This window comes from Giraffa tippelskirchi, chromosome X, assembly GCF_054371585.1.
Source record: "Giraffa tippelskirchi isolate mGirTip1 chromosome X, T2T-mGirTip1v1.2.pri, whole genome shotgun sequence".
NCBI lineage: Eukaryota > Metazoa > Chordata > Mammalia > Artiodactyla > Giraffidae > Giraffa > Giraffa tippelskirchi.
Genome location: NC_137289.1, coordinates 28,918,906 through 28,931,462, shown reverse-complemented (window position 1 = coordinate 28,931,462; position 12,557 = coordinate 28,918,906). Strand labels below are relative to the sequence as shown.

Below are 12,557 nucleotides of genomic sequence, written 5' to 3'. Positions count from 1 at the left end.
GATGAAAGTGAAAGAGGAGAGTGAAAAAGTTGGCTTAAAGCTCAACATTCAGAAAACTAAGATCATGGCATCTGGTCCCAACACTTCATGGGAAATAGATGGAGAAACAGTGGAAACAGTGTCAGACTTTATTTTGGGGGGCTCCAAAATCACTGCTGATGGTGACTGCAGCCTTGAAATTAAAAGACACTTACTCCTTGGAAGGCAAGTTATGACCAACCTAGATAGCATATTTAATAGCAGAGACATTACTCTGCCAACAAAGGTCCGACTAGTCAAGGCTATGGTTTTTCCAGTGGTCATGTATGGATGTGAGAGTTGGACTGTGAAGAAAGCTGAGCGCCGAAGAATTGATGCTTTTGAACTGTGGTGTTGGAGAAGACTCTTGAGAGTCCCTTGGACTGCAAGGAGATCCAACAAGTCCATCCTAAAGGAGATCAGTCCTGGGTGTTCATTGGAAGGACTGCTGTTGAAGCTGAAACTCCAATATTTTGGCCACCTCATGCGAAGAGTTGACTCAGTGGAAAAGACCCTAATGCTGGGAATAATTGGGGGCAGGAGGAGAAGAGGACGACAGAGGATGAGATGGTTGGATGGCATCACTGACTCGATGGACATGGGTTTGGGTAAACTCCGGGAGGTGGTGATGGACAGGGAGGCCTGGCGTGCTGCGATTCATGGGGTCGCAAAGAGTTGGACACGACTGAGCGACTGAACTGAATTGAACTGAAACCAACTCAGAGGTCCCGACAGTGCACCAAGTTACACCAGACTTTCCTTTTGGGTTAATATATTAATACTTCACAGGCCCACTCACCCTTACATGATTAGTCTTTTAAAGGAAAATGCTATCTCAACCAGGAAAGTACAGCACTGATTTCCCTTATAATTGTCAAAATATTAGAAAGATAACATGATGCAGTAAAAACATCATGGACTCTGGAACCAAAAATACCCAGGTTCAAACCCTGCCTTACTAGTTGTGTGGCCTTGAGAAATTACTTTCCTAAGCTTCAATTTTCTGATCCATAAACCTACCTTACAGAAAACATTAAATGCTTAACATATAGAAGGTGTTCCAAAATGGCACCTATATTATTATTACTGTTATAATCATTATAATTATCATGATCATTATCATTAGAGATAGCTCGCGTTCTTGCTCCTATTCCCCTAACTTGGTCTGGGGTCACCCTTGGATCATTTTCTTTTCTGCCGAGGGTAGGAGTGGGTGAGTGAGGGGGGCAGGTGTGGGAAATTCTCTTTCCAAGTTTGCCGTCGTAATCTTGCTTGTAAAAATGGACTGGATAGGCTAAAAGAAATTTCCCAAGAGCAACCAAACACCATCTCCATGAATTCATGTTACTAGTAAAAAGCAATGACTTGTAACAATTATTCTTATTACTACACAACTATGAAGAGAAAATATATCCTAATAAAATAAGTCAATAAAAAAACAAATTACTAGAACTTTACTGATGAGCTGATAACTGATTACCCACAGGAAAAAAAAATCTATTTCTGACACTATCAAGGACTAACAGCTTCCACAAAATGATATCTATAAATCATTCCTTCAGGCTTATAAATGTTATCAATTCAGTTCAGTAGCTCAGTCGTGTCCAACTCTTGGCAACCCCATGGACTGCAGCACATCAGGCTGCCCTGTCCATCACCAACTGCCGGAGCTTGCTCAAACTCATGTCCATCAAGTCGGTGATGCCATCCAACCATCTCATTCTCTGTCTTCCCCTTCTCCTCCTGCCCTCAATCTTTCCCAGCATCAGGGTCTTTTCAAATGAGTCAGTCCTTCGCATCAGGTGGCCAAAGTATTGGAGTTTCAGCTTCAACATCATACCCTCCAATGAACACCCAGGACTGATCTCCTTTAGGATGGACTGGTTGGATCTCCTTGCAGTCCAAGGGACTCTCAAGAGTCTTCTCCAACACCACAGTTCAAAAGCATCAATTCTTCAGTGCTCAGCTTTCTTTACGGTCCAACTCTCACATCCATACATGACTACTGGAAAAACCATAGCTTTGACTAGACAGACCTTTGTTGGCAAAGTAATGTCTCTGCTTTTTAATATGCTGTCTAGGTTGGTCATAACTTTCCTTCCAAGGAGCAAACATCTTTTAATTTCATGGCTGCAGTCACCATCTGCAGTGATTTTGGAGCCCAAGAAAATAAAGTCGGTCACTGTTTCCGTTGTTTCCCCATCTATTTGCCATGAAGTGATGGGACCAGATGCCATGATCTTTGTTTTCCGAATGTTGAGTTTTAAGCCAGCTTTTTCACTCTCCTCTTTCACTTTCATCAAGAGGTTCCTCAGTTCCTCTTCACTTCCTGCCACAAGGGTGGTATCATCTGAGTATCTGAGGTTATTGATATTTCTCCCAGCAATCTTGATTCCAGCTTGCACTTCATCCAGCCCGGTAATTTGCATGATGTACTCTGCATATAAGTTAAATAAGCAAGGTGACAATACACAGCCTTGACCTATTCCTTTCCCAATCTGGAACCAGTCCATTGTTCCATGTCCGGTTCTAACCGTTACTTCTTGACCTGCAGATTTCTCAGAAGGCAGATAAGGTGGTCTGGTATTCCCATCTCTTGAAGAATTTTCCCATTTGTTGTGATCCACACAGTCAAAGGCTTTGGTGTAGTCAATAAAGCAGATGTTTTTCTGGAACTCTCTTGATTTTTCTATGATCCAACGGATGTTGGCAAGTTGATCTCTGGTTCCTCTGCCTTCTCTAAATCCAGCTTGAACATCTGGAAGTTCTCCGTTCATGTGTGTTGAAGCCTTGCTTGGAGAATTGTCAGCATTACTTTGCTAACGTGTGAGATGAGTGCAATTGTGAGGCAGTTTGAACATTTTTTGGCATTGCCTTTCTTTGGGATTGGAATGAAAACCGACCTTTTCCAGTCCTGTGGCCACTGCTGAGTTTTCCAAATTTGCTGGCATACTGAGTTTGAGTGCAGCACTTTCACAACATCATCTTTTAGGATCTGAAATAGCTCAGCTACAATTCCATCACCTCCACTAGCTTTGTTCACAGTGATGCTTCCTAAGGTCCACTTGACTTTGCACTCCTGGATGTCTGGCTCTAGGTGAGTGACCACACCATTGTGGTTATCTGGGTCATGAAGATCTTTCTGTATAGTTCTTCTGTGTATTCTTGCCACCTCTTCTTAGTATCTTCTGCTTCTGTTAGGTCCATACCATTTCCGTCCTTTATTGAGCCCATCTTTGCATGAAATGTTCCCTTGGTATCTCTAATTTTTTGAAGAGATCTCTAGTCTTTACCATTCTGTTGTTTTCCTCTATTTCTCTGCACTGATCACTGAGGAAAGCTTTCTTATCTCTCCTTGCTATTCTTTGGAACTCTGCATTCAGATGGGTATATCTTTCCTTTTCTCCTTATAGTAAAAACAATTTTTTAAATTGAAACTTGACTCATGTTGTATTTATTTGTAATATAATGTAACATCTTAAGCGCCTGCTCTAAAAATTAATATCAATCAATCCAATAGATAGCAAAAACAAATACTTTATCATCTAAACAAGGAGTTTTAAGACAGAAGGCACAGTTAATAATTACACCAGGGAAAACAAAACAGAAAGGGGGCATACGGTCATCTGATCAATTGCCTGCTCTTTTCATTTATCACTCACAGTCCACATACATTTTGACCTGTTTACAACATTACTGATGTTGTAAAATCTTAATCAAGATTAAGATTTGTTGCAATCAAATTCCAGATTCTCAGTAAGACAAATTAAGTAACCTATCTCATTCTAAGAGTTAAGATTAATGAACTAAAGTAAAGTAATTCATTTCAGCCTGACAAACTCTCAGAGAATAAGTCTTATTTTCAAGTGAATATTATAATGTCTGGTAATGTTTTCTAACAGATCAAAGTTACAGAAAGTTTAAGACTGATGTGGGAAACTGTGCTCAGATACTTTAATTCAGAGTTAAAATCAGAGAAATATATTTGTAGTATACATTACTTTTTAAATCCATGCTTCCCATGGAGGGATACGACCTTTTGGTCCAAGTCAAAGAAATATTCCATTCTTATTTTGCATGTGAAAATGAAAGTTACTCAGTCGTCTCTGACTCTTTGCAACCCAATGGACTATACAGTCCGTGGAATTCTCCAGGCTAGAATACTGGAGTGAGTAGCCCTTCCCTTCTCCAGGGGATCTTCCCAACCCAGGGATTGAACCCAAGCCTCTCACATTGCAGGCAGATGGATTCTTTACCAGCTGAGTCACCAGGGAAGCCCAAGAATACTGGAGTGGGTAGACTATCCCTTCTCCAGGGATCTTGCATGAATTCTTATTTATTCTGGACCAGGAGAGAAGTTGTTATTTCCAAAGCTATTTCTCACCCTCAAAACAAAAGTATTTTTGATTACCTTGGCTCTTCTTGCTCTTTCGAAAATTAAAAATCAAAAGAGCAAAGTAATTATCTCTTGAGTGTCCTAAGTTTGATATTCTGACATTCTTTGATAACCTGCATTGAATAATATTAATTATGTGGTTACTAAAATCTGAGTAATTCAGACTAACTTCAGACTAACTTTAAACTTGAAATGACTTAACTTAGCTCAATTTTATACAAAGATACATTCGGAAAAATTCAAACTATTTAAATTATAAACTAGAGCTATTTAAATATAATGATTAAACTCACATTTGACTTACAATACTATATTCTCTATAAAGTAAAAAATATATATAATCTAGATTTGTAGAAACATCTGTAAAATCCTTAACTTAAAAAAATATTTAACAAAGAACATTAATTTTCCAAACAACACTTTTTACAAGTGAAATAAAGGCTATTTACAAGTGAAATTAATACAGGCTTATTAATACCTACCTAATATGCAGAATACATCAGCAAGAATGGAGGGCATATCCTCACGAAATTCCTAATTTTAAAAAGATACAATTATTCATAGTAAATACTAGAATAGCACACTACCAAGTATTATGGATTCACAATAACACTCTTCAGTAAAACTTAAAAACAAAACCTTAATACCACCGTGTTGACAAATAAAATTCTTCAAGTTTCATAATACAGAGAAAATTAAAACAGGGAGATAATGGTTAGAAAACCTGTTTAAATGTCTACCATGAAATAACTTGAGTTTAAAAAAAAAAGAATCTTAAACAAGCACCTCAGGAAATAATAAAGAACACAAATGAGTAACATTTTTTCCAAATGAAGTTTCACGTCAGAAACCACTGGAATTTGGAGTACCTTACACCTATCTAAAGTAAGATTGTTAAAAATGGTTGTAAAGTTAAAAAACAGAAAATAAACAAATTTTAAAATGCTAAAAAAAAAAGGTACATTTTTCATCTAAAACTTTAAATGTTGTGCTCATACCTGAGTCAACATTGACCTAAGCAAAAATCATAGTATTCAGAACAGAAATCTGAAAAATGCAATAATAATAAGTACAAGCAGTTGTCTCATAACTCAAGATTCTCTGAAGATGAAAATAATTACCAAAAATCTATATTTTCTTTATGCACTGATGTTTGCAGCCTTTGGAGAAATGGATCCAACATTTATAATAGATTTGTCTTCTGACTTCACACTCCTATGCCCAATTTTAGAGCCATTTTCCATTAGTAAGGATCACTGTTCAATTATTGCAATTAGTTTGCTGGCACTATAGCAACACTAAAATTAGCCTATTTTCAGGGAGTAAAGAAAAGAAATATAATTCTAAAGAAAAACCTGGCAGCTGTAAGAGACACAAGATATGTTTCTGTGGCTGAGATATAGGACAGTGCAATATGGGACTATGAGAATCTAGCTATGACAAAGGATCCAGCTGCAGAAGTATATATATTACTAAGCACTCAAAGAAAGGGAAGCTAAGTAAGAATGAAACACATTAAGTTCATTTGGACTATTCACTCTCAATAAGTGGGAAGAGTATTAGAATCAAATTCCATTAACACAATAAACCCTGTACTCATGCCCAATTTACAGAATGAAATGACCTTAATTGCCAATCAGACATTAGTCTTTTCTTAAGGGCTGTGAAATCTGGCTATGTCTACTTGAATGAAAGTGCTCCAAAATAATAGAGTAAGACAAGAGTTTTCAAACATGGAATATCACTTCTTGAAGAAACAGACTACTCCTACATGAACTAATCAGATAGAGACAGTTTAGGGGTAAAAGAGAAACTCATACTGAACCTCTACTGCTCAAATACATCTCAACATAATGAGGGAAAAAAATCACAACAACTAAACATAGAAATTCCTTAAGACTATCCTTGGGAAAGCAAAAAAATCATACAAAGCAAAAGGCTACAGAAATTTAAAGCAACACAAGGGCAATTCATATGGATATCAAGAAACTCCAGGTACCACCTCAATAATACTTATTATGAAAGCTGTTCTCAACTGGACATGTAATTTTATTTATACAAGTGTAAAACCCAGCCTAGCAAAAATAAAATATCACTTGTAAAAAAAAAAAAATGAAACTTAACCCCTGCTGTACAATAAACTGGAGAAGGCGATGGCACCCCACTCCAGTACTCTTGCCTGGAAAATCCCATGGACAGAGGAGCCTGGTAGGCTGTAGTCCATGGGGTCGCGAAGAGTAGGACACAACTGAGCGACTTCACTTTCACGCATTGGAGAAGGAAATGGCAACCCACTCCAGTGTTCTTGCCTGGAAAATCCCAGGGACGGGGGAGCCTGGTGGGCTGCCGTCTATGGGGTCGCACAGAGTCGGACATGACTAAAGCAACTTAGCAGCAGCAGTACAATAAACATCTTTACAATTTGAGAGTTCATCTTTCAATTCAAATACCAAACAACCATGAAACGTATCTTATCTGAATCTAACTTAACCTTTCTAGTAAACAAAAGTGTGTGTGTTAGTCGCTCAGTCATGTCTGACTCTTTGTGACCCCATGGACTGTATCCTGCCAGGCTCCTCTGTCCATGGAATTCTCCAGGAAAGAATACTGGAGAGGGTTGCCATTCCCTTCTCCAGGGAATCTTTCCTACCTAGGGATCAAACCCAGGTCTCCTGCATTGCAGGCAGTTTCTTTACCATCTGAGCCACCAGGGAAGCCCACTAAACAAAAGAGTGAAACAAAGTTTTTTTTCCTCACCTTTAAATAGCCACTGAAAGGTGAGGAAAAAAATCTAGTTATTTTCTAAAGCAAACATAAAAATTAGCATTAAGTAAATGTTAGAATCATACAAATTCATTTTAAAATAATTTCATCCTCAGTTTTTAAAATATATTTAATTTCTAAACATAACCACAAACAAAAGAAAATGTCTTGTTATGCTAATATTGAGAGAACATTCTAACCAATATTTTTTATAGATGCTTTTTTTTGCCCTCCCAGCTTACCTAATATTTTCTGCTCTACTCATAGCCACAGAAAAAGATTGAAATACCTATACTACTGTCCAGCAACAATGGCTTACCATTTTGAATAAAATAAAACACAAGTTATATACTTCAGGATCCCTTGTATATAAAAGGCAAAAAAAAAAAAATGTAACAATTATCAAATTAAAAATACATACACATACTTACACTAATGTCACTAAGAACATTAGACGCCTGTTCATGCTTTAGATTTCCTTTAATGACATGGTATGATAATTCATAAAGAGCTTGCTGGAAATCTATTAAACATAAAAGAAAGAGTGTAAGGACACAATCTCTTGAACATGAAAGGTAGACAGACCCTCCAAGGGAAGACCTATGTATTTCCTACTTCTCAGATTATTATAAACACCAATAATGATTAAGAAAAATATATTTCTAATGCTTTTCTCTAGCAGATTTTTTCCTTTTATTTTCACAAAAACACGATACTTAAAGAGAAGAAAAAGGTTAACTTTGACTGCACTACTGTAACACAACTATTGCTTGAGCACTTCCTTCCAATCCTTTCCTATATGTCTACATATTTTACATACTTGCATTCAGAGTTCACATCATCTGGTACTCTGATTCCCTGACAAACACTTTTAGAAGTATTTCCTCCTGCTACCAAAGTCTACAAAATTATTTTTAAGGACTGCGTAGAACTCCAGCAAATGAATATAAATTAACCATTCTTCTCACCAAGAGATTTTGCAGATTTTTCTAACTATATTCAGATTATAGTTAATTCAATCTCAGGGCTACACTAACAACAAACAGGTAAGGAATAACAGTAAATATAAAACCCATACCCTGTCAGAGAAATTTCTCCCCAAACCTAAACCTCAATTTTTCCACTATTTCCATCAGAATTCAAACTAAAATATATTCAGCCCTCTGTATCCACAAATTCTGTAACCATGAATATGAAGGGCTGACTTTATTCACTGTGCTATGCAATTTATATAAGGGACTTGAGGATACTAGGATTTTGCTATTCGAGGGGGCTCCTAGAACCAATTTCCTGTAGATACTAAGGGATGATCATAATTACATATGTACATACAGACAAAAAAAAAAAAAAAACAGCAGTCCTATGAGAATTGTCAACCCCAAGTACAGTTGTCTCATTCACCATTAATTAGCACAGCCCCCCTTCTCCTGGAGGAGTTTTGGGAGGAGGTAGGAGTTAATGGTCAGGTGAACATATACTTCCAGCTACCTTTTTCTTTAATCTGAATCACTAAAATCTTTACTTCCTCCCTCTCTTTAAAAGTAAGAAAACAAGTAACTCTAAAAACATTAATGTAAAACAAAGTCAATTTATAACCCCCTTTTGAAGGAAATCAAAAAATCTTTCAGGGCAACATAGCAAGTTAAGAAATCAAATATTTAGGAGTTTCCAGGTGGTCCAGTGGTTAGAACTCAGTGCTTTCACTGCTGTGGTCCAGGTTCAATCCCCGTTCAGGGAACTGAGATCCCACAAGCCATTCAGCTCAGCCATAAAAATTAAAAAAAATGTTTAAAAGAAGTCAAATACTTAATAATCTTCTCCTCTGGTCTACTACTAGCCACAAAAAGGAACATAATAGAAATCAAAATTTGTAACAATCTCCCCTTAAACAATGAAAAGAGTATTTTACAATGAAATAAATTTGTCCACTAAATTATTCACAAAAGAAATATAACCAGATTATCCCAATTCCTTATGAAGGATTCATTAAATATATTCTACCTTTCTCACAAATATGCCTTCATTATGCTTATAATAAATTCATAAAAACTAAAATGCAAAGGAAAAAATTCTGTTACTATGGTAGGAATATGAGGTTATTTTCATGCTTTCAATTTCCATTAATAAAATGCTTTTGTAACAAATAATATTCATTTGAAATTATCCAGATAACTACGATGTTTTAAAAAGCAATCACTCACAGAAGGAAAAAACAGCTGAGCATCATAAATTAAATTCCCATAAGAATATGGGCTCACAGGGGCTGAGGGAATTCTAACCTTAATCAAAGGAGATTAAAATAGAGAACAAATGGCCCAGGTCATTTTGCTGACACTGACACACAAACAATCACAATGTAATCCACAAAGTAGTAAAGACAGTCCCCAATTCACATGTCATTTAAATGCCCATTTAAATGGCTAGGAACTCCCGTTGCATTTTATCCACAGAAACAGTAAGTGATGTCTTGGAGACTACCAAGGCTAGTCCACAAAACCCTGCCAAATCTACACTAAAACTGAAAAACTTTAGATTTACAATGGGGAGGAAAATTTACAACCCTTATGATTATACAGAAAAGAATAAATGCTAACATTTCAGAAAAAGCAGCTTCAAGAATAGCCACAAGTAAAAGGGACTTCTAGAGATTCTAGATATTCTTTGTGAAATTTGAGCATTTTAGCCACTAGTTATGTCAAATATCACTACGAATGCTCATGTTCATCAGCCATTCCTACTATGTTATTTTATGGGGGGGAGGGGACTTATAAAAAGAACTTATAAAAGCAGCAGCATGTACAAGGGAAACTGCTTTCCTGAAATGAAATCAATTTGGAGAGAGAGGCAAAAAGAGAAAAGGCAGAAGGAACAATACCCAAACTCAATCCCCCTGAGATATACAAAGGAAATTCTAAAGAAACAACATTCAGTTCCCTGCAAGTAGGCAAGAGCAAGAAAGAGAGAACCCCCGCAATTGAGCCAATGAGGCCACACTCCTACTATTTTGGGTTTCCTATGTGAATCAGAACAACCATGCAAATTAACAAGTCTGATAGTTATTAAAGATCTAAATAGTTCCATTTAAAACTGGAAGAGTAACCACCCTGTTATGCTATTTATAGTTTTTCTGAGAATTTTTTTTTTATTTTATCCACTTAAGGTTTCAAACACAAACAAGATCCAAGTTAACTGAGAAGTTAGAAACTTGTTTTAAACATGGGGGGGGAAACTATCCAAATCCTTTTAAAAAGGACTCTTTTTTTAGTTTCTTACTCTTCTGACAGTCAACTGACTTATTCAAACAAGGCATTATATCAACAACCTCAAAAATCTTTATGAATGATCTGAAATTTTAAAAGCAGGATGACTGTAAAATAACTTTGGGGATTGAGCAAGGAATGTTAACGAGTCTTATCCAAATGACAGAAAGAAAAATGGTTCATTCACTCATTTGAAAACGCTTTCTACTCAAAAATCCAAACGTTCTTCAAAAAGTATATACTTTCATATTAAGGTAATATTTAATTTTTGATAAAAGTAAACATTTACAGAAAATTATCTAATAACTTATTTAAAATAGAATATTTATTATAAATTATTTTTCCAGATTGGAAAAAAAAAAGTCATGGATTCTACCCCCCCAGTGAAAGCTACATATGAAAATGCTTTAAATTACTGGGCATCATTGCTTTTGTTTTTGCCCCTCCTTTTCTGAATCCATATACCTAATTTTAAATTCATAAAAATTAAACAGTAAATCATTTAAAATTAAAATAACTAAAAATTTACATTCAGTTTCATTGCATAACACTTTACTTAATAAATCATATTTGAGATGTGCAGTCATAAACAACTCCTTTGCTTGTAATGTTTTCCATGACAACTGCCTTTAACAAGATCCCCAGATACCACCTAAACATAACCAGCTTTAGTAAAAACATTGAACCTCAGTTTCTGCAAGTTTCCTAGTACAAACAAGATCAGAATAGTTTCTCTTTCCATGTTAGCTCTTCTCTTCTATTTATAAAATTTAATGGAAAGCAGGGTATTTTATTAATTTTGACCAAGCCAAATCTCATAGCTATGATACTTTTAAAAGTCTTACCTCTATAAGTTGAACTATCGTGGCTTTTATTTTCACTGAGGATCCGGCATAAATGCAAACTGGAATAAAACAAATAATCTGTATTAATTTCTAATTCTAACACACATAATCCTTATAGAGCAAAGTCTATCAACTAAAAACATCTGGAAATGTATCACATATTTTAAGTCCATTAGTTTATAATTTAAATAAAATAAACCTAAAAAACATAACTGGAAAATGCTAATGAATCAAGACATTATTTTGAATGAAAACGGGTAAATAAAAGAATGAAAATCAAGCACTTATTCTGCCTTTTGTATACAAACCAACAGTTGATAAGAAATGCCTTTGCTAGTATTTCAGCTAAGAAACAAAGTTATGATAGAACAGCACCATTTTTAAGTCCCTAATAAATTCAAGGATCTAGGCATCTATCAATGGCTGTTCACATCCTAAGACGCAATCAGATATTATGTGCCTCCTGATCCTAATACAAGAAATACACCACCACGTATGAAGTTGTCTTTGAGGAGGGGGAGCAAAACTTAAATACAAACTGTGGGAAACTCTACAGGACAACGGCCTAGTCTCTTCAACAAATGTATTACAAGGAAAAATAAAAGATGGTGGGGGATCCTCAGGGTAAAAAAGGCTTAACAAGTACATCTATCGCAATGTATGCACTTCCCTCGTGGCTCAGATAGTAAAGAATCCGCCTGCAATGCGCAAGACCTGAGTTCGATCCCTGGGCTGGGAAGATCCCCTGGAGGAGGGCATGGCAACCCACTCCAGTATTCTTGCCTGGAGAATCCCCAGGGACAGAGGAGCCTGGTGGGCTACAGTCCGTGGGGTCACAGAGAGTCAGACAGGACTGAGGGACTAAGCAGAGCACAATCACACTGTAGCACAATCACAGTATATGGACCCTTACTTGGATCCTGTTTCAAACAAATATTTTTAAAAATAACATTTATGAGCCAACTGGAATATTTTATAGATTCTTTAAAAGACAGATGTTGAAATATTTACGTGAAACATTTACTTCAATAATATGGGAAAATGGGTACAGTTATAGATGAAACAAGATTGGCCAGCAGTTGATAAATACTGAAGTTGGTTGACGATCTCATTGGGGAGCTATTATACCTGCTTCCTCAAACTGGGGTGTTTTTCCAATAATAAAGTTTAAAAGCAAAAAGCTGAATTTTTTTCAGAGAATTCAAAATTTTAAAAAAAAGACTTGCTGTGTGTTGAATATTTCTTCATTAATTTAAACACAGCAAAAGATAGATA

General features: G+C 36.1%; 1 protein-coding gene across 17 annotated transcripts in view; it reads right to left on the bottom strand.

The window, feature by feature from the left end:
* THOC2 (THO complex subunit 2) overlaps positions 1–12,557 on the bottom strand; it is a 119,559-nt gene that overhangs the window by 86,882 nt on the left and 20,120 nt on the right. For all 17 annotated transcript variants that reach the window (XR_014075711.1, XM_081565222.1, XM_081565223.1 and 14 more), the window contains exons 2-4: positions 11,283–11,341; positions 7,609–7,700; positions 4,897–4,948 (exon numbers count right to left, since the gene is read on the bottom strand). Coding sequence is in view for 16 of the 17 variants with exons in the window: in XM_081565222.1 (XP_081421348.1) it covers positions 4,897–4,948; positions 7,609–7,700; positions 11,283–11,341 (203 nt within the window). In the remaining variant the exon portion in view is untranslated. The remainder of the gene's footprint in view (positions 1–4,896; positions 4,949–7,608; positions 7,701–11,282; positions 11,342–12,557) is intronic.